Raw genomic sequence first — 25,824 nt, forward strand, 5'->3', positions numbered from 1 at the left:
ACCTAGAACACAGTGACCTTCACTAGTTTCTTTACTGAAGTACTTACGTTCTCGTCTTGTGTGCAAAATACGCAAGTTCATTTAAACACGACAGGCACTGCAGGCTGTCTCGCGGTGCTAACCGTGAGTGACGTTTAAAGGGCTCGTGTGAAATCGAAGGTGTTAATGGCTTCAAGGTTGTTTGGAAATTGTTGAATTTGTTTTTAAACATTTAAGTAAATAAAAGAAAACTGAGAGGAATGAAACAATTGAAGTTAATAAAGAAAACTCAAGAAATGAATCAAGCAGAACCCATGTGTCAACCTGACTAGGTGAACTTCTAGGAGAGGCGTGCGGGAGGAGGGAGGGCAGAAAGCAGGAAGGCGCTATGCTAACTCGCCAGGAGGAGAGGTTACTGTCCAGAGACTGGGGGACTGATGCGTCTACTCAACCCGGAGAGGGAGCCGTGGTGGTCTTAGCCAAAGCATTAAGACCACCACGGAATTACTTCTCTTGTGGAATTAGCGACTGCTGCTCTCACCCGTTTGGACTGTACTAGCTCGGTGATTTAAAAGGACACTGAAATGTTGTGTTTAGCTAAATATTTAGCCTGCTAGTGTTCATGTAAGCCAGATATATTGCTACAATCTGCTTAAGTTAGTTTGTATCAATGAGTTTATAAGGTTTTTGTGGTAAAATGCATTAGCATTAATATTTGGAAATTATTTATAATGACTTCTTTCTCTTCTGTGTATTTTCTGTTTAAACATTTTTCACCTGTTTTGACTGCCCAAATATTTCAAGCTATAATCACCTAATTACAGTCAGCCACTTCTATTCCAAGCTATTTCTGACAAGATCACTAAATTAAAAGCATCTCAAATTGTGGATAAACTGTAAAAATAACTACAAAACTATCTGTAACTGAAATACAAGCAAACTGGAGCTCTGTAACCTGCAAATTAAAGACGAAAACAGCTGAAATAAGAATGTTTAAATTAAAAAGAAGAAATAAGCTGTCTGCCTGGTCAGAGTGAATTCCAGTGGGTACTCCGTGTAGATGGATCAACGCCTTTCAAGTGGGGAAGCTGGACATGATTAAACGACTTAACAGAAATTATCCAGACCAAAGAACTCAAAGTAAAGCAATTTGTCATTTGGAGTTTGTCAAGTGGCATACCTTTTCAGTGTGTGAAAGTAAACTCCATGTGGATATTATGAAAACAGAACTACATTAGCCTTAAGTTGGGCCGACAGAGACTGGGAGACAATTAGGATCCCAAAAGTGCCTAAGAAAAGGAGACGGCACCATACATCCACAAGTCCTCAGTGTTCCAAGACATATTACCAGAAATCACCCAGGCTTCACTGCTAAATGTTTGGCGTTTCAACATAATTAATTTCCAAAAGTAAAAATAATTTGCAGCCTGTTCCATGAAGATGGATTATGCCATCATGGACATAAATTACTAACTGTTAATCCAGTGGAGTGCACTAGACAGAAAGTGACTGAGCTCACAGATGTTCCTCACTTACTTTCTTCTGTTTCTTTCTCGTTTTTATGGATTAGTCAAAATAGATCGTGTTTCGAAAACAGTCTTGAGAGCAGCTCAAGAATGTGATCATTCCTGGCAGTGTCTGTTTGGCATTAACTGAACGCTTCTACGTATCTTCCTGTCCTGTAGCGCCCGGTACCTGCGTTCCACTTCACCCTGGTTCCCTAGCTCAACAAGGAGGCCAGTGACGAGCTCCTGACCACAGTTATGCTCTGTTTACGCAGCTGAATGAAGGCGAAATAAAGCCGCGTCTCAGCCAGAAGCCCCAGCGTTTACCATGTCACCTCCTGATGCCCACAAGGCCATGTTGAGGGGCAGGACGCTGAGAAGGCGCATGTCCTGCAGCAGGCCCTTTACGTGACACTGAAATCTCATCATCTCATCAGGGATGCGGTGATGAGATCTGCTCAGACTGAGATCTCACCAGACAGAGATCTGAGTGTGATCAACTGAGAATGGTCACGTTTTGTGTTGATGAAATAAAGATTCACGTCACTGAGTAAAACAGAACTCAGTTAGAGAGCAATTGTACACGGTTTACAATAAATATTTAAGCGAAACTATAAATATAAACTGGGGTACATGTCGATGAGGGCATGTGAAAACGCTGCGTATGTCAGCTAAGGAAGAATCCTGCTTCACTTAGTAAACATTCAGAGTACATAGGCACATATCTGGGAGTTGGCACTTCACAAAGATGCATTGTGGGATGGCTTGAGTGCGCCAGCAGTAAACACTTATTGTTGGTGCACTTTCTCCTGCGGGGAGGCCCATCCTCTCCGACGTCCCTCCAGCAGCACGACACGGGACAAGCAGGAGTCGAACCTCAACACTTCCAGAGTCTCAAACCAGCAGCGTGGAAGCTCTCTCATCTCAGCTTCAAGTACGCCGGCACAGAGTAGTTAAAGAGCAAGAAGTCCATTCGATAAAGATTGTAGAGCTTCTTCTGATAGAAGGGGCTGATGTTGCTGAAGAATTTGGCGGCCATGTCGCCCGTGGTCCGTGTACCCCTGGAGGTGGCGGGGAACTGCACCTCTCCGTCTGCGCCGGCCAGCTTCAGGATGTAGCTCGAGTCCTCCTCCAGGGTCTCGTACTTGCCCACCACATCGTAGTGGATGAGGCAGGGGTGGCACAGCGAGTGGACCCGCTCCCAGTGCTCGTTGAAGGGCTCCTCCCGCTGCGTGCGAGGGTCCACCAGGTAGTAGACGAACTCCTCGAAGGACACGTCGCTGCCCCGCTCCAGGGCCTCGGGCCGCGGGTCGGCCCGGTGCCGGCGGACAATCTTGGTGCCGTAGCGCTTGTGAAAGGCGGTGTTGTAGCTGCGCGTGAACTTGTTGCGGTAGGCCGACACCAGCCGCTCGAAGGGCTCGCGCACGAAGATAAACTTCAGGTAGGAGCGCAGCCGGCGGTTGATCTCGGCCGGCGGGTACTCCGCGAGCGAGCGGAGCCGGCCCGCCACGTGCGCCTCGTTGGCCGGGATGGCCAGCGGGTCGCGGTAGCGTCCGGCGCCGGTCAGGACCATCATCACCCTCTTCCAGTTGGTGCATGCCACCTTGGGCACGTAGCAGTAGAGCAGGCTGTGCTGGTCGTCCACTATGAGGTGCCGCAGGTCCTCGGGGGTGAGAACACGGCGCTTGCGCGTGTGCGTGCGACACGCCGTCTCCAGCAGCTCACGCCGCCCCTGCAGAGTGGCCTGCACTGCGAGCTGATCCGTCTGTGAAGAGGGGGATGAAAGAGAGAAGAGCAGAGAGGAGGTTGGTTCAGCTTACGTGAGGAACCATCACTCGGCTAGTTGCCAAACTTGCGCAACCCGAGACTCGCACAAAATGAGCGGAGAACGTTCAACGGTACAGAACGCAGCAGTTGTCTTGAACTGTGATGGTACGTAATGGTGACGCTGTGGAGTCCAAGTGCAGTTTTCAAGGACGGGTGGCAGGAAAGAGACCCCACATTCACCACACACGTCGGGCTGCTTCAAGGCTGCGTCAGGCTGGGCTAGTGAATTCGTCCAAATGGCATATACCACAGGAGCCAGTGGAGAGAAGCTTAAAGTGCCACCAGTGACACTGTTGTGAACTGTGTGGTCAGATACGAGATTGGATCCATTTTTTGCTGTGACATTATGAAGAATGGTTGCATGACAGGCTCTTATTTGTGCCTGAAATTCCACTATTTTTTTTTTTACAGAATTCATGACAGCTGGTGTTTTGAAGAGCACGTCTCAGTCGTGCCAGTTATAATATTATTTTAAGTTCATGATTATGAAACCAAAAGGACAACATGGTCACAGCAGCACTGCAAATGTGACACTGTCCACGTCATCTAGATTGTCATCAGATTTAATCCACAATATAAACTAGCAATGCAGTCCAGGCCATTTTAATATGTGGATTTTCAGATTGCATCTCTGTGTGGCTACGATCCATCTGGAGAGCATTTGAGACTGTTAATGTCAACTGGACTGACCAGATGTGCTTAGTCATGGTTGTAAATACATATGTGATATAAAAAAGAGAAACCTTTCCCCCCTTGTTAATATAAATACTCTAAATGGTGTTTGGCAAACCACACCTTCAAACTAGGGTCAAGATAGAAATTATGAGATTTGAGGTTCTGGTTAACAATTACTTTTCTCATAAACTAAGCCCCGTAACCCCTGCCCTATGCCCCGTAACCCCTGCCCTATGCCCCATAACCCCTGACCTATGCCCCGTAACCACTGCTCTAAGCCCCGTTAGCTTAACCATGTGCTCTTGTCAATGCTAAAGAGTTAAGCAGTTATGTTGCAAATTTTATGCAATCACAATCATTTCTGCATTTTTTAACCATCCCCACAGCAAAAAGTCCATCATAAATCCTCTTTTCTTTTTTTTTCTTTTTTTTTTTTTACCAAATCTGTTTGTCAGTCAGTATCTGCTCAAACAGCATCAATCTGTTTATTTCTTTAATTGCATTATGTGTTTGTACAACAAAAATATCCTTTTAGTATATGTGTAAACCTGTGGAGAGCTGGAGGGGTAAGCTCTCACCAAGAAACAGTGGTGTGGTGATGTGTCACGTATAACCATTGCAGCATTTAACTGTTCATCCATCTGATGATACTGGGCTTTCTGGAGTGGTGAGTGGGTAGGGCTCCTTCTGGAATGTGGGGTAGCCTATGGTTTTAGTTGCTTAGGAACTCGACGTCCCTGTCTTTGGGACAGCCCCTCTATTTCCGGAGGCCAGGGGAATGTCTTCGTGTTTCTTAGTCTAAAACCAGAACTGCTCCCCCACCACACGTCCCCACTGCTACACCCATACACATGAACTCAAAACTATTCAAACAGAAGCTTATGATGGCGATTACAGTTCCATTATAATTCCAGAACATGATAACTACAAAATAGACTGTCCAAATGCTTAATTGCTTCAATACGGTACTTAGGTTTGGATATGTAGGTTTATTTAACTGTACGGACAGTTATATAAATCCAGTTTACTGTAAGACTAGTTAAAGTAACCTAACACTTGTCTGAGACACTGAGATGGTCACCTGGTCCCCATCGTAGAGAGTCTGTAGAGGACTTCTCCTGGACTTCCCTGGCAGTCTGGTCCTTGCCAAAAGGGGCTCCGTACCTACGACACACAAAAACAAGAGAGGCTAAAATTAGACATGACACTCAATGGTTAAGAAATTACAAACAACCCCAGTGGTTTAATGGACTGTTAAACCGTTAATATAATAATTCTGCCACAGCAGTCTGTGATTGTTCTCTTAAAATCTACAAGAGATTTAAGTAAAAACTGATGGTGGTAAAGTCTCATCTAATGGGTTAAATCTGTTGGACGGAAATGACTTGTAGTCTTGCAGGGTGAATGTACAGCTGAAAGAGAGCAGACCCAGCAACCCAGGCTGGGTTTAAAACAGGACACATTAAAACAGGACACAAACAGAGCAAACATCGATCTCGCAGGACTCATTAGTCCGGCGCCCTCTGCCTCTCACCGTGGTGATCAGTTGTAAAATCCCTTAAATTGACATTTTCTTTAGCAACAGTGTTCACTTTCCTGTAGTGTTTCTCCCTGCCCCCTCATGGCCTTTTCCTCCCAGTACACGCATGTGCGAGCACACACACACACACACACACACACACACACACTAGAGACAAGGTAATGCTGGAGGCCTTGCTAGCAGTAGTGTATGTGATTAGTTTTGCACATGTGCCCGCTAAGTTGAGGATATTACTTTGAGAGAGTGTGAGAGAGAGAGAGAGAGAGAGAGAGAGAGAGAAATAAAGCACAACTTACAAAGAAGGGTTGGGCAAAAGGCCGATGGAAGGAACAGCAGTACTGAGGGAAACATGAGTGGGGGCGGGGCAGTGTGGGGGTGGGGCAGGGGCAATGTAGGCGGGGACACCACAAGATGCACATGTGCGATATGAGCACTGCAGCAGAAAACAGGCAGTTGTGCCATCCATCATCCCTGGGCTCCCACACACCTTCCACATGCAGCAGCACGCTGGTCCCATAAAGGCTTCAAGGCACCAGGACATAAAGATTAAAGAGGATACTTTAAAAAATAACTCATAGCAGATTTATATGTATATTTTCATCACAGACTTTTGAGTGGTTTGTCTAGTGCACCAATAACTTTTGCACCGGGAATATTTATTCTGGTTGTCGCTTGGCTTAAACAGTTCAATGGGACAATCATTTAAGCTAAAAAAAGAAATAAACACAACTGAAAAATGAACGTCTTCACAAAAGGAAACCACGCTGCATCATCTGCATATTTTGGTGAATGTTATGCTTATGCTAAGATGGAGTTAAAAGAACTCTCAAGAAAACCTTAAAAGGCTTAAAAACCCTAAAAGGCTTAAAAACCCTATCCCTGATGTTTATTTAAAACACTTCAGGTTTCTACAGCCCAAAATCAATAAAATAAAGATGAGATGTTCAGTATGTGCTGTTGAAATGATTCTTTCAAAAGGTTCATTTAATGAGTCAAATGTTAGTTTCACTCCAGGTGGTGCGTCATGATATTCAACCAGTGTAAAACTTCTCTCATTGTGTTTTGACTGGAGCAGGCTATATTTTTACATTCACTATTGTAGACAAGCCAAATAAGTTCAACATCGCTGTATAACTTCCTGCACAGCTGGCATGGCCAAAGTTTTATGGCTACATCGATCCATCGAACCAAAACATAAATAAAAAAGTTCATTAATATTCTGGACAGTGTCATGCTCTTCTATTTTTACAAAGCTGTACTAGTCTTCAGTGTCAGTGCCGCGATGCTTCATGAGATTGGTTCTTTGAAGTATTTAGGTTTTCAGCTCTTTCTGAATTTGGCCAAAAATGTGACCAGTTTGAACAAGTGTATGTCATTTGGATTTGAACGCATTTGAGAACTGATGACATTAAAGAGTGGAGCGGATACAGCTCTGAGAGGGTGCAGAAGAACCAGAAACAGAATGAACAGTTTATGTAGGTCTACACCACCCCCAATTCCCCAAGACCTTCCACACATCTTGGGGAATTCCCAGACATCTCCAACACCACCACCATTGTCATTAGAATTTTATTAGAAATAAACCTATAACACAGATGTAAGTTTGAATGGACCGCAAGCTAAGATGTCCGATTCACCTTGATTGGAATTGGTTTGATTTACTGAGAAAAGCTGGTTCAAAAGAACAATTAGCAGAGGTGTCAATTCCAGGTTCAGAAAGTAAAAGTCCTCACCAGAATTTTGCCCAGGCTTCCTGGATTCTGTTGATTCCACTAATTTTACCTGGTTGCACTAATTAGAAAATCTAGCAAGCTTGAGCAAAATCCTGGTGAGGACTTTTACTTTCTGAACCTGGATTATACAACTCTGTTAATTGGTCATCACTACAGTGAAAAGGATCAACCAGAGACTTTCTGGTTTTCTGGAGGCTTTCACCTCCAACCTGGGCTTTTATTTACTTCTGATGTCACCCCTTAGTTAGTGTGTTAAAGATCTTGATTAAAAAATATCTGCAAACTATTTAATAATAATTTTAAAAACCTTCTAAATGAAGGGTTAATAGCACTAAATACATTGTGTGATCTGATAAATACTTCACTGTTATCTGAATATGTGGATGAACTCGGTTTGAAAGGAGGCCTCACAGGGGCGCGCGCTTTGGTCTGGCCCGTTTCACAACCACAAACTTCCGTTCACAACTCTCACTGTGTCACAAGAGACAGCAGACGCAACGGGTTGAACAGAGCGTACACAGACGAGAAGAAAAAAAACCGTCAATATCAACGATGCCATTGGGCGATGCCTGAGGGCGGGATTAAGAGAGCGCGGCTGTAGAGTAGTCCGACTTCCACACACGGGATTATATAATCCCCCCTATACTGTTGCAGCTGTGGTAGCACTCGTGCCAAAAATGGAGGACCATCAAGAAAAACTACAAACATCATCTTAATGCAGCAACTTAGAGGACATCTCAGGAGAGGCCAGCGTACCTAGAAGGTGGCCAAACAATGAAGGCCTTTTTTAGACTTCATCAGTATGCATGAGGAATGGGGGGGGGGGGGGGGGGGGGACACGCCATCCGTCGAGGCAGAGCAGCGGTAACAAAAGCTGTGTGCTGGAACAACGCGGGGGCTTGTGGCCACGTCTGCTGGCCTGTGATGACTTAGTGAGGAGGAAACACCAATCAGCAGGCTTTTATCTGGAGGGTTTAACCGTGCTAGGGACAGGAATCATTCCTGCAGCACAGGAATAGCTCACCTAATCCCCCATCAACTGGCTGTCGGGGGTGGGGGGGATTACGACTTCTATTCATGGGCTCATGAGTACTACATTAACCCTGAAATTGTTTGTTCCCCTGTCTTGGTCAGCTCTGTATTTACTCTTCAAACTGCCCTTCAATACTTCTTATAGTTCAACTGTGGTCATTTTCTTCACATGCGCAGCATTAGAAGGAAACAGATTCGTGGAGCTTAAATAACGGCTTTGGCCAAAGAGATCGGTAACATAAACAATTGCATAGCAGTGAAAACAGTAAAGGAAGACACTTGGCAGCTGTCACACTTCCTCTACCGGTCCAATGGCACAAAACAGACAGACATCTATACAAACAAATCAGACTATTGTTGTTATCCATAATCCAAGCAGAAATGTAAAGTGCTTGTTTGAGATTTGCATCAGTTACACACAAGATCCCAACCGATACGCACTCACAAGAGTGAGGAACCTGAATCTGAAACGTTAGTTTCCTAAATGCCTGGAAAATGACATAAACAAGCCCCACAGAAACTCAACACCTACTCCCGATGTGGTGAAGAGCAGGACATGGGCCAGTTTCGAGAAGGATGACGAGAACGAGGAGAGGAACATGTGCAGTCATCCCCGAGCTGACGGCATTCTTAACGTTAAAAAGCAGCGCTTGTCATTTCTTACTTTCAGTTTGAGTAGAAAAAAAATCGTTACATTCTCAAATTTTCCAGTTTCGTGCTGATGAGCTGGACGTCAATACAAGCCAGTTTAATGTTTTTTATCTGAGGTTTTATAAATTGGTGTTAACACCAGTTAACCAGAAACTTAAATAAGACCCTTTATAGAATTACCACCACCCCCAGTAATAATACTAATTAATAACGTGCTCTAGACAGACTGCAGAGGTTTCAGGAGTGTCTGTGGAACATCAGATGGAGACTCATTCCAGAACACAAGAGCTAGGAAAGAGGCTTAAATCAATGCAAGGTGTTCCTAATCAGCCTTAGAGAATGGCAACGTATGTACCTATGGAAGGGATTTCTGTTATGGCTGACAACTATGTAAGGACTACGGGCTTCAGGCACTAATATGATGAACCGCGGGAGAGTGAGAAGGTGTTTGTATCAGTCTTCCAAACACAAAGCTGCTCTGTCATGACAAATGCTAAAAGCAATGGGATTTCAACTCTACAATCGATTAAAGGACACATGGCTGCCATCATGGGAACAAACGAGAGACAGACAGAGTGAGAGGAGACAGAAACCAAACAAAACCAAGACAAACAAAATGTTCCAAAACACAAGATAAAATAAGTAACCTGTGTGTCAGTGGCTGGGAATCAAGACATGTCTGCTTGCCCTCCAAGCCTGATAACAATTTGCCAGGAGGAGTGTGAGATCTTCCACAACGTTACAGGAATTCTGCTCCAGTACAAATCCACTATATACTGTGCTGGCTTCGCTATGTGCCATAATAGATAGTGACAGCATACAGAAACGGTATCAGTTACAACATTGCTCTGTGTGCAGAACACTAACCACCTGTCCCAGCATGCATCAGTGCAGATTAATGTACCAATGAGGCTTTTTCCCACTTTAAGTGGACACTGTATTTGTTCCTCCCTTCTTTGTAGAATTAGAAATAGATCTGAACCATTTTGCACTGCATCTGTTGCACATGAATAATTAAAACGAACCCCATCTTTACTTCACATTCTTTTGTCAAAGAGTTTTGCGAAATAAAAACTATACATCAGTATATTTTTTTTCAAATATACAAATTTGTGGCAATATGTTTGCCTACTTCCATAGAACTCAATATAAATGTGCGTCTTCCTGATGTATATTATGTGTGGATTAAACTAAACACCAGTAAAAGATCAAGTCATTGGAATTACATTTTACTGTTTTGTTCCAGTGTTTAAAGTTGTATAAAGCTTTGTAAGAACAGAACTGTTGAATAATTGGAGCATTTCTTGTTGAAGCAATACAACATTCAGGCTTCTTCTTAGGCACTGTTCTCTAGTGAACAAAGTCTACTAAAATCAATAAATCTCCTGTCACACAATACTTCTTTAGTACTGCTGTATATTATGTGTGTATATCGTATTGCTACAAGTTACATCTGTTGTGCCTGTCTATTTTATTCTATTATAACGTATTAAATATGTTGAGCTTTATTAGCAACACACACAGTCTGCTGAGCTCAGCACAGCAGTAAGATACAAGATTTTATCTCTTGCACAGTCAGTACGAACCTGCATGTAGACCATTGCTACATCAGCTCTCAAAAAAGGCTTCAGTAAAATCTGCTTCCTATCAAGGCCTGCAAATCAAACTCATGAGGCAGGTAGTGAGTGTATGAGAGGGCGGGGCCTACAACACTTACGTGGCAAGCAAATAGTGGCCTGGGTGTGGCCTGTCAAACAGACTCACATGGCAGGTACTGTGTGAAAGGGCGGAGTCAGTCTATGACACCCTAAGCACAGCTCACCCCAGCCATGCTTATTCAGGAGTGCGAAACCACTATCTGCTCACTCCACCGGCAGCTGAGGTCAGCCCAGACACGGCAGTCCACCGCAGTGAGAGAAACAGTACGTCTTTCCTATGAGTGATGGAGGGAGCAGTTCATAAGGCTTTTATGAGCTATGTTGAGTTGTTTTAGAGAGCGACAGAGAGAAAGAGAGAGAAAGGCAGAGAGTGAGTGAGTGTGTGTGCGCCAGAGGGGAGGAGCACATATGTTTTTTATGATCCATATTGAAATTTTATTGGTTGTACCACATGTCTGCTGAAGGCCTTTCATGTCCTTTTTTACGTCTGACTCACTCCGAGTAAAAAGATGCACATTAGTCTTATGAAGAAACAGGAGCAACCACAAGCCACCCTCATTTTCTTACATTACACAACTTACACATACGGGAAAAAGAGTTCAAACGTATCAGTGATGAATGTGACAGGCCTGTAATAAACTTTTGATAAACATACATATCGATATCATCTGTCAATATGATCTGACAGGAAAAGCATATCAGGATGACGTTGAATAGCAAGATAACACTGCAGATTTCTCATCTGCCATGGCGGTGTTTGAGTTTTCTGTTCTTTCCTGTTAGTCAGTGCATGTGCAATGACAAGTATATCTGCTTTGTTTACTAGAACCAACCATCTGTATCCCAGTAACCACTCTGTACAGGAGCCTGTATGGGTTTTTGCTCAGATACCAAGTTTGTAGGATAAAACTTTAGACCAGGCGGCACAAGCATGAAAACTTTTTATTCCTCAGAAATCTGTGGAATATGTCAGATCGTGTTCTGTAGCCAGGCTGTGTCTATTCTAGAGCTATAGGATCTCACTCCTACAGACACGATGTAAAGCCAAAGTGAGGACAGTCTGCTTAGTCACCTTCATGACTGAACGGCTGCAGCAATCGTGGGGTTTTTCCCACTATCAGTCACACTGCTCGTGTATACAAAGCAGACTGCTATCTGTGTTAAGGAGAAGAGCTCGTCACTGAAGGAGCAGGACAGCTGTGGAGTCAGAGAAGCTCCAGCAGAGCCCGACCATCCTGCAGGAACAAGACATCGTGACAGGACAAGCACCTTGCTGAAACCGTCGGTGCTCTTTTATAACACCCACTCAAAGAACTAAGAGAAGGTCACTGGATCTCCAGAATATCCATGAACATCTGCTCAGGCTGAAGAGACAATGGGAGAAAACGCAGCCAAACTCTGTCCGGCACGCGCAAACTCCAGGACACACACACACACTATGGGACACACGGACTCCGGGACGCACACGGACTCCGGGACGCACACACTCTGGGACACACACACATTAACACATCGGGACGCACACACATCGGGACACACACACATCGGGACGCACACACTCCAGGAAGCGCAAACTCCAGGACACACACACTCTGGAACACATTTGAAGGCAGGGAAAAAGCTCTCCTCAACACCCTGAAGAAAGCTGTCTTGAAACACTTCCAAGGTCATCACATCTACTAATGGCCAAAGAAGTAAATCATGAGCCAGAAACAAAGCCTGTCAAGGCTCTGTGCATTTAATGAGTGTGACCTGCATGGCAGATTGCTAGGCACACCTTTTGCATTTTTTCAAGTGATGGCTCTTTGTATAGTTTACATTTCTGCCCAAGTGTCACAACAGTTGTCTACAACAGCTGTCTAAAACATCATGTCTGGATCATTCTTTCATGTGGTCATGAAGACTCTTAGAGACAAAGTTAAAGTGATGTGTGTGTATGTATGTCTCTCTCTCTCTCTATCTCTCCATCCCTTGAACTTGTGCCATCTATCATCTTCAGACCAACCCCTTAGCTACTCCCTGTCAGACAGGGATTCAGTTTGAAGGCTTCAGGAATTTACCTGGAAAATTCCAAACATATCAGATTTGTTTTCTTTTGTTTTTGTTCCACATTCGATTTCTTCAGTTCCTACTTTTGGTTTAGCTTATAGCCTAATTGTCTCTGAATGTATACACAACATGTACTCAGGTCTCGAGCTTGATTCACCTTTAGAACTGTTGTTATAAGTGTTGTATGTGTTTGTGTCTTTTTGTCAAATTCCCATGCCAATTCTGTCAGGGTTTTAAACGATATATAACTACATAACTAATATATAATAACTACCAATATATTACTACCCATGTATTCAAACTGTGTACTTCTTTCCTAAAAAATCACAAACTGTTATGAGAAACATACAGCGCTTAAGCAAAAAAGAAAGAAACGAGAGTTTGTCACAACTGGTCAGAGCCACTGGTCAAAGTGAAGTAATCACTGCAGACTTCCATAATTCGGTCCAGTACTGACGCGTGAACTATGAGTGTCCAGATCTAATGGGGAACCTGAATATTTCGGTCGTGACTCCCACGAAGAATGTCGAAACACGGTGGGTCTTTGGAACAAGAATGAATTCAACGCTCTACACTGACATTTGTGTAAGCGTAAAATTGGTATATAACAGAATGTTTCCATAAACGGTCTGTTTGGGGTAAGCCTGTATTAGTCAACAGGTTATTAAGCAACAGTTTTTGTAAGGAACCAACACGGACTGTTATGTTTTGCCACACTTTCCAACTGTATCCACCGCACCAAACGGAAACAGTTGAACATACGTGGCCGTAGTGACACGCGAATAAATCAATACACCGAACCGTTTTACTGAGTTAAGCAATATGTGCAAAAAGATACAAAATATCGCCTTCCTTTTGTTTGAGCCACCTGATCCATGCACTCCTACGTGTTCCATACATTTCATTTTAATTAAACATTAAATTACATTTACGACCAGTTGGGCACGTTAAAGGGCTATAGGATCAATTTTCGACAATAAAGCTTTAGAATCTGAGAATAGCCCATATTTCATTACAACTACTGTAAATCTGTCTAAATATAAGTGGTTAACTCACCTGATCTTGAGTTGTTTTGAAAATATAATATAAGGATGAAGAAAGATCCGACGCATGTGGCCAGAAACATTCGACCAAGTTTGGGCTTCATCATTGTGATTTTCTGAACGGACCGAGCCCAGCTCTCGTCCCACGTTGGCTCATGCGAGCAGGCTGGTTCGGTGGGTCGCAAAGGCACAATCTTTAAATATGACTTTTAGCAGTCTCCGTCTCGGAGGAGAGACGACAGGGCTTTCCATTAGTAAACCGACTTACACTGATGTCGTCGCATCAAGTTAACACGACCAAAAACCGATACTTGGGAGGATGCCGATTAGTTACTAACGTAATAATTCTGTTACAAGCGCAGTGAAAGCCAACTTCTGTGATCCAGATCCTCTTCAGGGAAAGCCGTCCTGGCGGTTCACTCAGAAATCCCTTCAAAAGATGAGGTTTTCAGTCTTTATGTGGTTGTATGAGCCCTGAACTGCGAGGAGGCTGTTCTGTGCATTGTTGCTCTAAACATGGAGGGCGTTCTATCAAAGTTTAAACCATGACGTCACACCCACCCGCAAAGCGCCTCAATGGACCCGTGTACGCGCTTACCCCAACTGCGCATGCGCACTAAAACCCCTCCAGCATCGCGGACCAAGAGTCGTACCGTTAAGTGTCTTACGTTTTTAATAAGACTATAATGGTATAAACTCATTCCCCAGTTTTTATTTTTACTAGCCCTGCTGAAGCAGTCACCGATGTGTAAAGAACAACTGGTCATCAGAATTTTATTACTCGCATCATAATCACGCTATGAATTATTATTGAATGCTTATTAATGAAATAATAAAAATAAAACACATAGCGTAGACTGGAATCAGACCCTTTATCGTCTCGTGTATGGAGCATGTTTAATGGACACCTGTGCGCATAAAGGACGGTATGTGTGTCACAAACATACTATGTTAAGACATCGGACCAGTACAAATAAAAAATAAAAACCTATATCCTCATTTAGGCGCGAGGTACACCATGGCCATGTGTAACAGTCCTTCCAGGACGTGCACAGGCACGTGGAACCGGAGAATCTTTGGAGTGATTGTGTTTACTGACGCTGTTGTGAGACAGTCCTCGGCGACAGAACGGAGCGATATCTACGTGCACACACGCATCTCCGTAGCGTGAATCCTGTGAGCTAAGAAGTTCTGTGATCCAAGAGCTTTGGTTCAAAATCTCAGATGCTCTCCTTCAATGTCCATTAATATGCAGATTTATGTTTAAAGCTTAATGTTGAGAAACCACACAAGGTTTCATGTACCAATACATGTTTAAATATTTATATAACCACAACTCAGTTTTATCTCATTAACCACTGTAATGGCATAGTAGCCTAAGCATGTTTAATCTGTAGAGCTGCTCCATGCCTGCAGGCCAAGCCTCTGAGAAGTCCCTCTTAGGTGTTGTGATTTTGCAGTGTGTGGATCGGAGACTGGGGGTCCTGGGCTTTAATTGGAGGGGAGGGTGGATTGCCTGCTTAGGGGTCTCCTGACATCCTCACCCACAGCAGAGGCCTGGCACTCAGAGGAAGGCATCTCTAAGACTGAAAGAGAAGCATGCGTGTATGTGCGTGTTAATGAGGGCTTTTGCGGACCGTGATGTCAGCACCAGTTTGCAGCTGCACAGCCAGGCCGGTGGGGGGGCGTGACCCCCCGGGGGGGGGGGGGGGGTCTCGAGCAGCGTGCACCGTGTGGCTGGAGTCTGAACACATCCACCTCACCCTCTCCTGACCTGGGTGGAGCGGCCTTGCCCTCCACGCCGTCTGCAGACACGCAGACATGCAGACACGCAGACATGCAGACACGCCTGCCTGCAGCCCAGACAGGAGCATACGCTCTTCACTGACTCTTCACTGACTCTTCACTGACTCTTCATTAACTTCATTTGTCACAGACTGACTATTCCCATTGGTCTGGAAAACACATATCTGTTTGGTTTTTTGTTGTTGTTGATTGCTCTTATATGGTATAACAGTGCTGTACTTTAAGCACAATTGTTCCGTAGCACCTTACCTGTGCATGTAACACTGAGCTGGGAATGAGTTTGGGGAACCATTGGATCACACAGCAGAGGCAGCAGGGATCCCTGGGCATGAATCCACGTATGAAACAGACACTCGCTGGGTTCGTTTCATGTGCTTTTTTCCCCCTCCGGTAAAGTTGATTTAGGCATTACTCTTATAAGGACTCACATGTGTTTGGGTAGATGGACTGACTGCATGAGAGCACCCCAGCCATTCTACTAACCCACGATAATCTCCCAAAGTGATCAAATCCATCCGTCTGTCTGTTCTCGTCAGAAGTCCAGTGTTTATTTCCATGATGAAGCTTATCCATCTCCTTGCACTCTTCCTCTCCATCCAAACCTCCCCACATACTCTGCCTCACTTCCACCTCTCCTCCTGTCTCCTCTTACTCCTCTTCCTCCGGATCATCTTCACACCCGGCACTGGTGATGCTTTTGGCTAGAACGTTCCCATGCCAACCATCAAAGCCCAGCTCAACTATCCTCCCCTGCACACATACCTCCACCTGCTCCTGTTTGCCCACTCTCTTGTTCCCTGCCCTCCCCCATGGTCCCTGTGTCTTGGCTGGGAGGTGGAGTATCTGTGGCATGGAGCCGTTTGGCATGTGTTCTGTGTGGTCTCTATTCAACCTCCTGCCTACTGGGGTTGCTGGGATCTGTAGTTCTCTCGTCCTCCTGCACAGTCCACAGTGTCGTGCAGAATTTTGTTTTTAGTCACTATGGGTGCAATGTTGGGCTCTGTGCAAGTCATGGATGATTGGAGATGGATGATTTATTACATTTCCAACCATTAGACAAGTGTAAAAACTGGCCTCAAAGCCCAGGACAATCTCATATTCCATAGTAATTTCAAATAATCTCATCATCCATAGTAATCTCATCACCCAGAGTAATTTCATCACCCAGGGTTATCTCATAACCCAGGGTATTCTCATACAATCTCATATCCAGGGTAATCTCATCCTCCCTGTTTGTGGATTAAGAATTTTTACCCTTACCCTGGATTAGATTGTTTGCAGACTGGTGCAGGCTGGTTAGTGGGTAAAAGTTGATGGCGTTGTGCCCTGTGTCACTGTGGCCCATGGTGTGTTCAGGCGTTTGGCTAGGGATGCACTTTTTGTTTTGTTGGACCTGATTCTGAGACACTCTCCACCTTCCTCCCTCTCCTCTTTCCTGACACACAGAATGCAGTTTATAAGGTTAATGATCCCACAGCTCATCTGCTTATGCCCAGAAAGATTATGAACATCTAAAACCGAGAGTCAGCAGCTGCTGTCTTTCTGTGGCGAGCAGTTAGTCACAGCAGCGATTGTTTTCCACCAAACGTATCTTTCCAAACATTAATGAAGGAAGACTTAAGCCTCCCGTGAACTCTGAAGCATAACTCACAACACTGCTGTTTTCCCTGGCCTTCATGTGATTAGATTGGCAGAGATAGAGGCATCCCTGGGACTCCGCTCCCCTGACAGCACACAGATCCTCTTCACACAGACCGCTGCTTGAACCCCTTTTATCTCAAGGCGCAGCGATCACTGCACTAGGGAGGCTGGATCCTGAGACACACCGTGGCCTCCTGTCCTCTCCTGACCTCTCCTGACCTCTCCTGCCACCTCCTGACCTCTCCTGACCTCTGCCACGGGGCCTGAGTGTGTTCTGAGGTGTCTGAGGGACAGCTGAGGTACTGCCCACACTGTCTCTCACTGCACTGCTGGCTGTGGGTTCAGCCCGGGTTCTGGTGCCAGCAAACGCCTGCTTCTCTCGGGGATCCAGGGAGCAGAAGAAGGCCGCTTTGTTCCGAGTTCACTAGGGACAGAAAATGTTAGGCTTCACAAACACTAATAGAGCAGGAGCAGAGACCTCCAACAGGGGTCTGCATTGTTACTCTGGCTGTGCATTTATATAGACGTTACTGAGGTTGTGCATTTGTGTAACGTTATTCAGGCTGTACATTCTCCAGCCTAAACAGCTTTAAACTTTGAAATACCAGTGACAATGGGTGTGGTCATGTGGACAGGCATGTTGGCCTCTGGGCCTGACACTTTCTCATGTCTGCATCTGGAGTGGGCGGTGACGGTGGGGGTGGAGCTAATACTGGATAATCAATATCACACTGCTGGCATTAATCACAGACTCATTCCTCACAATAAGTTGTTTTGAAAAGAAAGATTAAGAGTGGTACATTTTTGGGGATTTGGGTAATCTCTCTCAGTGTGGACGTTTTCTGATCCTCTCGTCTGTCTTGTAACCATGCAATAACAACTTATTCACAAACAAAAGTATACAGTTGGGTAAACAAACCCATGCAATAACAACTTATTCACAAACAAAAGTACACAGTTGGGTAAACAAATGTGTTCCTAACTTTGCTTGTGGTTTAGATGAGGGTGGGGCTAATATCTTAATGCTCTCTGATTGGCTCTGATAGTGCCAGTCAGTAGGTGAGTTCTGGTGTGGTGTTGATGTGCGGTGTTTAGACCCAGCTTTGAGTGCGGTGGACCCTACTCCAAAAGGTACCTCTGCTCACACACTGCAAACATGGACATTTTTTATAACATGCAAATTTACAATAACACACAGCAAAAAATGTGAGTAGTCTGTGAATACTAAGAAGAGGCCCAGCAGTTGTCTGGATCAGATGGTTTTCATTTGTCATTTAAAAGGACAAGGGGAAAAAACATACAAGCTTAGAAATATTCAGCACGTCATCATAGATTAGAAGTGATCCATCAACCAGTAAGTGGCGGAGGTCTGTGCTAGACCAGGGTGGACCAGGGTGGAGACTGGTAGACCACAGATGGTACGTGGGGGTGTCCACATCGCCAGTGCCGGACTGAAGCTCCTGCACTCACTACGGTATAGGCAGGTCAAGTAAAAGAGTCTGACTCTGATAAGAGTTGTAAATGAGACGCATAAAAGCTATCGTCCATGGAAATGTAAGATGTCAACATAAAAGTGCAGGCCAGTAAACCTCTGAAGATATTCATCCATACCTTCTTCTCCTCCCAGTGTGTCTGATGACCCTGTGATGCACCATTCTTTGCTCCTGTAGTAACAGATTTGTGTGTTTCATGAAACGTGACGTGATTTGTCAATTGTGATCTTCACCTCAATCAAAATTTGTACTCTGCAGATCTGTGCAGTTAGAACACACATGTGGCCAGAGCGGTGGGCAGCCCTAGCCCAGCAACTGGGGAGTTGCCTTTCTCAAGGGCACATCGGTCATGCTGATCCACTGGGAATCGAACCCGACTCTCTGGTCTCAAGACCAGTTCCCTAACCACTAGACCATGGCACATTTTTTTTTTGCAGACAACCTAGAAATTGACGTCTGAACCATAGTCTTATTTACAAAACACACAAATCTCCATAGCAGATCTACAGTGAAATCATACAAGGCAGGTTTCCATGGTGACTGGTTCAGTATCATTCCAAACCTTCGTGTTGTCATGTTCAAGAGAGGATTTTCATAAATACATCACTGTACCACACACCCCCAGCACACACATCATTGCACAGGCTGAGTGGTCTTAAGGCTGAGTGGTCATCACGGGAGCGAGTTGTGGCAGTTGTAGTTACAATCTTTGTCCACATGACGGCAGTAGTACAACGCACATATAAAGAGAAACTTCTTCAATGCGACTCAAAATAAGATTATGTTCTTAAAAGTCTTCCTAACCGACTACTTAAAACATACAGTACGTTACAGTAACGATTCTCATGCATGTCCTTGTCCATAATTCTAACCTGCGTAGTAAAAACTGTTTCAGTATACATTTGGGTCAACAAGTCTCCTTATAGCAACGGTTATTCTAAATCTTTTGGAAATTAATCCCTCCGCTAAAGGTATTAACCAAATGAATCACCTCTGTAATTCAGATGTAGAATGGAACACAACCAGTGTGAAATGAGAAGCAATGCTGTATAAATACAAAATTTATTTAAAAATACACAATAAAAAACATAATGAGACGTGTTTCTCCTCATGGCAGTTGTAGCCCAGAGGTTCTGTTTACAATTACACAGATTTACAGTTCTATTTACAGTTCTATTTAGGAGTGGGTGCAGTTTTCTGACACATGAATGCAGATGTTTTACAGATCACTGCATCTACTCTTCCACAATCAAAATTATTTGTTGGAGGAAACCACAGTTGAACAGCTTAGTTTTTTCTCTCACACACGTGCATGTGTACACACACACACGTACACTATCTCGGGTTCCTTTCGGCTGAGTTAGCTTCCCTGTATTGCTGTGTCCAAGTTTGAGGTTCCTCACTGTGCAGCTGCAAACAGTAGAAAAATCCCCCTTAAACAAAACCATTTTTAAACTGAACTGAGATTCCTCTAGCAGAGCCGAACAAACCTCTCCGAGGAACTGGAGAACCTTCATCTTGGACACCTCCTTCTCAGCCCTGGGTCCCCAGCGAAACTCATGCTCGAGGGGTTCTGTGTGGGGGATGCGCACATACTCCAGGTACCTACAGCACACAGCGATGTTAGCCATCTACACACACACACACACACACACACACACACACACACACACACACACACCTCTCCTCTCCTCTCCTCCCCACCACACTGACTTGGACAAACTATGCAACATGACTTAAAATGTCTGGAGTCGTTCGCAGCTCAGATAAGTGGACTTGTGAATCCTGATTTCCTTGAGCGGCCCCGTGTTTCTCTATGGTGTGATATAAACCAGCTGCCCATGGTCTGAGGGACACTAGCTCTGAACACACCAACAGCCTGAGCTGGGGCTCAAACCCACAACCCTGCGGCTTCACTCCTGCAGCAGTTACCAACTGAGCTACCAGAAGCTTCATTGACTTCAGGGAAAAGAACCCTGCAGGTATCAGTGATGTCACCTTCACCTACCCCATTAACACCTGGACACTTTAAACACTCCAGTGGTGGAATAGAAGGAGAGACTGTAATACAGATTAATAATATCTACTGACAACCCTTTAAACACCACAAGTCAAACAGCTTTACTTCACTCCAGAGATGTACGACAGTGCTTAAAAATATAAACAAACAGGCCTAATTTGTTTGTTTTAGTGCTCAAATGTTTATTTTTATGTCACCAGCCAATCTGGTCCTTGTAGCTTCATAGCTGCTACTGAGGAAGGCCACTTCTGATCGCGGCACGTTTCTGAGCACTCCACCACACTGAACTTCAACAAGCATGCTCAGGTTACTCACTTTTGCCTAACAAACTCATCAGTGACCAACTTCTTTACATCACCAAACTCTTCATGCTTCACCCTGTAAGAAAAAATTCATATACAACTGTCAGAAACACTGTGTCCATTAACTATCTGGGCAAATTTTCTTGCACTACACTTTATACAATATATACATACATAATTTTATCTACTGTAGTTTTAAGTCTTCTATTTATATTCAACGGTTTCATTTAGTCAAATTCCTTGTATGTGAAAACATACTTGGGCAGTAAATGAATTCAGAATTTGTAAACATTTCAATATTGTAATATTGTAAATACTGTAATATTGTTTTACATGTCTTACCCCACATCCACTCTCAGTTTCTTCAGTGTATTCCACACTAGGTCTAGCAAAAATCATTTGGGAAAAACAGAATTACATTTCTGTATTAATTTCTAGTTTGTTATTCAAGTTCCATCATGCACAGATGACCAGGACAAACACTCACGTTCCTTAACTGTGCCTCCTTTCATGAAGGCGAGGCTAAGAATGACGAACAGTAATCCAGTCTTGGGGTTGCCAGGGCACCTGATATACAGATATGGTTATGATTCAGTTCACCCAATCACCAAACTCAGCAGAGTGATGTCACTACCAACTCACATGCTGATTGGCTCCCCAGGAACAGGTAGTAGCTTGTTTACCAAGATGTAAACATGATTCTTAGAGTCTATCTCCACCAGCTTCAACCCAAAGACCTGTGTGTGTGTGTGTGGGGGGGGGGAGGTTACCAGCATGTCACTACAGACACACACCACTTGCAGAGGACTTGACTACATCTTTAAGTAGCATTATGACCTGCTCAAATGTGTGGTCAGCTCTCTTCACAATGTCTTGGTATAAGGCTTTATATTCCTTTATCACATGCTTGACGAGATCTAAGGAAGATGTTAAGACATGATGAGAGTTATGGTAAACACCATGATGAAGCACATGAACATACATCTGCACAGTACATCCTTCACACTGAAACCATTATCCCCGTTATCTTGCTGTTCATGGTTTCTTTGCCCCTACTGTTAGTGTGTTTATGCATTGCAGTGTGTACCGTGTCCAGCATGGACAAGTACACACTGGTCTGGTAAGGTCGCACCTGCCCTGCGGATGGGCACTTTCTTCTGGTCCTTTATGAGAATAAACTGCACCACCTCAGCCACCTTAAAAGAAAGAAAGAAAGAACAAGTTACATGACAGTACAGAAAGAAAAAAAAAACACTTCATAACAACCACAATCATATATAGGCCTACTAACTGGATAGATGCTGTCTGGAATATGACAGCAGAGACCTTAACAGCGGTTGTAGGAGGAATATTGCATGAACATTTTCTGAAACGTCCCAACTTTTACACCACGATGATCAGGTATGCATTTTTCCCACTATAAATGATCAAGGCTATTATCTCTTCTGCTAAGATTCATATACCAGACAAACACACACAAACGATGAATGTTAGGCCAATGGCCTAAAGTTGACCCATTTTTGTTAAATGAGGTATCGTGTTCATAAAAATCTTAGAACGTGTTATCACTTATAAATAGCAAATGGTATATAACGAGTTTAATGAGTCTGGTTTACCTTGCGGTCGATCTGGAGGGGCGTGAAAGTCTCTCTGGCCCGTTGGACCTGCGACGTGCTGGGCTGCGTGTAGGTCACGTCGGCGTCGTCCTCGTCCAGTATCACCTGTGAGCGCTGAAAAGCAACGAAGGGAAGGAAACATTTTTTTCCCATTGTACTTGAGGTCGTGCATCAGGTAGTTCGCTTGCAGCCGCGTTTTCTCACCCGTGGCACTCGGTCGTGGGCGCGTGCAGCCGCGGGCTTGTTCCTCTGCGACATCTCCGCAACACCCAGAACGTGTAACGCTATCTAGCCGCGCTACTCCGCCTCGGTGTGCACACACACTGCAGCTGCGATGTTAAACCGTTAAACTGTGATCCACGGTTAGTTCTCCGAGTCGATACTAATCACGCCAAGGCAAGTTGAAGCATAAACGTCAGAACGCGCTAGTCAAAACCCGGTTTCACGACGCCCGGTTTCCGTCCGCGTTACATCACGTGTTGTCGTCGGAGTCTGCGATTCGTTTATAACGCGTGCTGGCCCGTGACGTCACCGCCCGTGTACACAGAGCGCGTGCGTGGCAGGAGAAGACGCTCGTGGGGAACGTTGTGCGAAGTTTGAACTTCGGTGAGAAACTACGGGGTGATGTTATTTGAAGCAGTTTTAATAAAACGTGCGCGATGCAACTCAGTGGAGTCACTGCAGTTGCCCCCCCCCCCACCACACTGTATGCAATATTCATTTATTAACTCATATATTACGATTAACGCACTTTAATCCATCGGTGTCGGTATAAGGGAAAAGTTACATGAAATATACACGCAGAACTTTGAAAACGTTGTAACAGAAAAATCCCGCGCACTTGTCCCTTACTTTGTTTCAGTTCTTGCAAAGTAGTCATTTCAAATTAAGCCACAGAGTGGCAGTATAGCACTTTTGCAGTAGTCTTTAGTTTCTGGTCGATTTCTGGGTGGCAATTATAAATAATTCAGACTGTGCCAATTTAAGTGCCTTGTTAACTATTTACATTTAATATTTATACGTGCGTTTTTACCCCCCCCCCCCAAACACACACCTGGCCTATCATATCTGCAGCTATTTTAGTAGTAGGATATAATCTATTCTATAATCTATAACTGTGTAAAATATTAACTGACTAGCCTAAAAATATTTTAAGGGGCCATGCGGTTATATTTAATTTATGGCGTATGTCAACCTATAGGTGTAGAAGATTCTAACAATACACTTTATAGACCATCCCAGGCACTTTTTAAATCTTGGCATTTCGGCAGCTGGAAAGTGATAGATTAACCTTTTTTTTACAAGCAAACACGCTTCAGCAGTGGAGAGGTTAATTTCGCTCCCCATAAATTACGCCAGTTTTGACGAATTGAGTTCAGCTTCTCTTCGCAGTGCTGGTCCGAGTCCACGTCTCTGGGCTGCACGCAGCTGTGGCTCTGATGCTCCGGGGGAGAGGCGGAGTGATTCTGTTTGTGTGATAGCTTTGTGCCAGGGGCAGGGAAGGGCAGGCGGACCCAGACTGAGCGGCGCCGCCGCGCACCTGGGGAAGTTCAGGTTAAATAGCTCCACATTCCTCGGCGCACAGCTGATTGAAACATTAACAAACAGTAATCCGCGAGCCAAGCTGCAGATGGGCCCGGATCGCAGCCAAGAAAAAGGCTCTAGTGGGTGGTGTACTGAGCAGCTCTCTCTCTCTCTCTCTCTCTCTCTCTCTCACACACACACACACACACACACACACACACATGCAGTTTAGTAGTGAATGTTTTTGCACACTACTTTAATCATGCTTATCACGTGCAGAATTATATACTTTATACTTTTTATTAAAAATGAATAATAATTCCTACTTGGCCTTGCGTTCTAAATGTTATTTTAATAATTTGTAATGTTTGGTAGCTTGTATGCAAGTTATAACTTACATAAAAAAAAAGTTAAGAGACCTCTTGCTTGTTTCGTTCTTCCTTGTATTATTCGTATGGCCTGTAAGTCAGTCTACAGGACGTGTGTCAAGTTTAATATATAACGCATCCCAAAACACTTGGTTCTGTTCATGAGTTGGTTGCCTAATTGGGTTTCGTTCTAATGAGCCGAACGGAACGTAATATTCCTTCCATGGTCCTTTGTAATATTAATTCATGAATTAAGTTCTTAAGACAGCACATACTTCTTGCGATGCTGTTGCAGTCACATGGCCTACCACATTTATAAAAACAGGCTTGGGCAAACTTAGTTAACCTCAGTGTAGACGTTTCTGTCTTAGAAGAAGGTGGCTAGCCTATATGTTGCACTCTAGAGAGCTTGATATAAAAAATACTACAGACAACCATTTTCCCCAAAATACTATCTGTATTAATAAAAACACTATTTACATACATTGTAATACAACATGAATGACATCATAAGGCATTGTAATATACAATACAAATATAACTCAGAAATCTGAGAACCGACTTTTTTTTACAAAATATAAATTTCTCCAAGTGTACATTATTAAAAAATACAAAAGAGAACAGAAACGTTTAAGGCATAGTCAGACGACATGATCTTTCGATGACATCTAATACAGACAACAATACTATGACGCTTGCTCGTCGACCCCACGGACGCCTGGAGGAACACACCGAGGACCTCCACTTGCTGAGTTGATGCCGGAAGCAACGATACAGTCCACGTTTATGGCGCGAGTAACGCGCAGATCGAATAGAGGCTCTCGTGCTCTCCGCGTCTTCACGGTGACGCACTGGAACATCACTGACGGCAAACTTTAATGAGTCAGTGCGACCCGCCATCTCAGCGGCAAAGAATTCGGTCATCTGCGCAGCCGTTCTGGAGAGAGAGAGTGGATACATTAAGTCAAACTAATCTTTTACTGTAAATCCAGTAAAGATTTTTGCGCATGCGTTACATTGTTAAAGCAGCCGTTGACTGGCAACGTAAAGTGCGGTGATGTTGCAGAAACGATACGTACCTCCACCGAGATGCTACTGAGCTCCGCGTTCAGAGTTGTAAGGGGCGTGCGCGTGCTGGTCGTTCCTGGCTGCCGGTTAATACCCGGGGAGGCGAGTTCCACCTGGAGGTCCCAGATGTAGTCGATTACGTGTTGCAGGATCTCCATCTTACTGGCCTTCTTGTTGGGCGGCAGGGTAGGCACGAGCTCTTTCAGCTTGCTATAACAGCTGTTCATATCTTGCAGGAACACGTTCATCTGCTCGTCCAGGATCTTACACTTGGAGATGGCGAGACTCTGCTCG

At 44.3% G+C, this 25,824-nt stretch overlaps 3 protein-coding genes across 3 annotated transcripts in view; all 3 read right to left on the minus strand.

Annotated features, from left to right (window-relative positions):
• Positions 1 to 109: 109 nt before the first annotated feature.
• LOC143525160 (carbohydrate sulfotransferase 11) lies at positions 110 to 14,208 on the minus strand. Its single transcript, XM_077018747.1, has 3 exons — positions 13,706 to 14,208; positions 5,068 to 5,150; positions 110 to 3,249 (listed from the first exon to the last, which is right to left on the minus strand). The coding sequence occupies exons 1-3, from the start codon at positions 13,797 to 13,799 to the stop codon at positions 2,404 to 2,406; spliced, it is 1,023 nt and encodes a 340-aa protein (XP_076874862.1). The 5' UTR covers positions 13,800 to 14,208; the 3' UTR covers positions 110 to 2,403.
• A 5,470-nt stretch (positions 14,209 to 19,678) lies between these two features.
• Positions 19,679 to 23,055, minus strand: ndnl2 (necdin-like 2). The gene is made up of 10 exons (XM_077018748.1): positions 22,775 to 23,055; positions 22,571 to 22,684; positions 22,087 to 22,150; positions 21,792 to 21,871; positions 21,597 to 21,691; positions 21,442 to 21,521; positions 21,297 to 21,339; positions 20,968 to 21,030; positions 20,123 to 20,237; positions 19,679 to 20,042 (listed from the first exon to the last, which is right to left on the minus strand). Exons 1-10 carry the CDS (start codon positions 22,826 to 22,828, stop codon positions 19,968 to 19,970), a joined length of 783 nt encoding a protein of 260 aa, XP_076874863.1. The 5' UTR covers positions 22,829 to 23,055; the 3' UTR covers positions 19,679 to 19,967.
• A 1,956-nt stretch (positions 23,056 to 25,011) lies between these two features.
• LOC143525162 (DNA-binding protein inhibitor ID-1-like) overlaps positions 25,012 to 25,824 on the minus strand; it is a 1,064-nt gene continuing 251 nt past the window's right edge. Inside the window, exons 1-2 of the mRNA XM_077018749.1 lie at positions 25,542 to 25,824; positions 25,012 to 25,399 (exon numbers count right to left, since the gene is read on the minus strand). The exon at positions 25,542 to 25,824 is cut by the window's right edge and continues 251 nt beyond it. Coding sequence (XP_076874864.1) covers positions 25,364 to 25,399; positions 25,542 to 25,824 — 319 coding nt within the window. The 3' untranslated portion in view covers positions 25,012 to 25,363. The remainder of the gene's footprint in view (positions 25,400 to 25,541) is intronic.

Source organism: Brachyhypopomus gauderio, chromosome 10 (assembly GCF_052324685.1).
Source record: "Brachyhypopomus gauderio isolate BG-103 chromosome 10, BGAUD_0.2, whole genome shotgun sequence".
Taxonomy (NCBI): domain Eukaryota; kingdom Metazoa; phylum Chordata; class Actinopteri; order Gymnotiformes; family Hypopomidae; genus Brachyhypopomus; species Brachyhypopomus gauderio.

What these genes read in the sequence shown, in the direction of transcription:
- ndnl2 (XM_077018748.1), bottom strand. Translation starts at nt 22,828, where the DNA reads ATGTCGCAGAGGAACAAGCCCGCGGCTGCACGCGCCCACGACCGAGTG. An exon ending in AGGAGGCACAGTTAAGGAAC is followed by an intron (nt 21,340 to 21,441) that starts GTGAGTGTTTGT and finishes GATTTTTGCTAG; the next exon opens with ACCTAGTGTGGAATACACTG. An exon ending in AAACTGAGAGTGGATGTGGG is followed by an intron (nt 21,031 to 21,296) that starts GTAAGACATGTA and finishes TTTTTCTTACAG; the next exon opens with GGTGAAGCATGAAGAGTTTG.
- LOC143525160 (XM_077018747.1), bottom strand. Translation starts at nt 13,799, where the DNA reads ATGATGAAGCCCAAACTTGGTCGAATGTTTCTGGCCACATGCGTCGGA. An exon ending in TCAAAACAACTCAAGATCAG is followed by an intron (nt 5,151 to 13,705) that starts GTGAGTTAACCA and finishes TGTGTGTCGTAG; the next exon opens with GTACGGAGCCCCTTTTGGCA. An exon ending in CTCTCTACGATGGGGACCAG is followed by an intron (nt 3,250 to 5,067) that starts GTGACCATCTCA and finishes CCCTCTTCACAG; the next exon opens with ACGGATCAGCTCGCAGTGCA.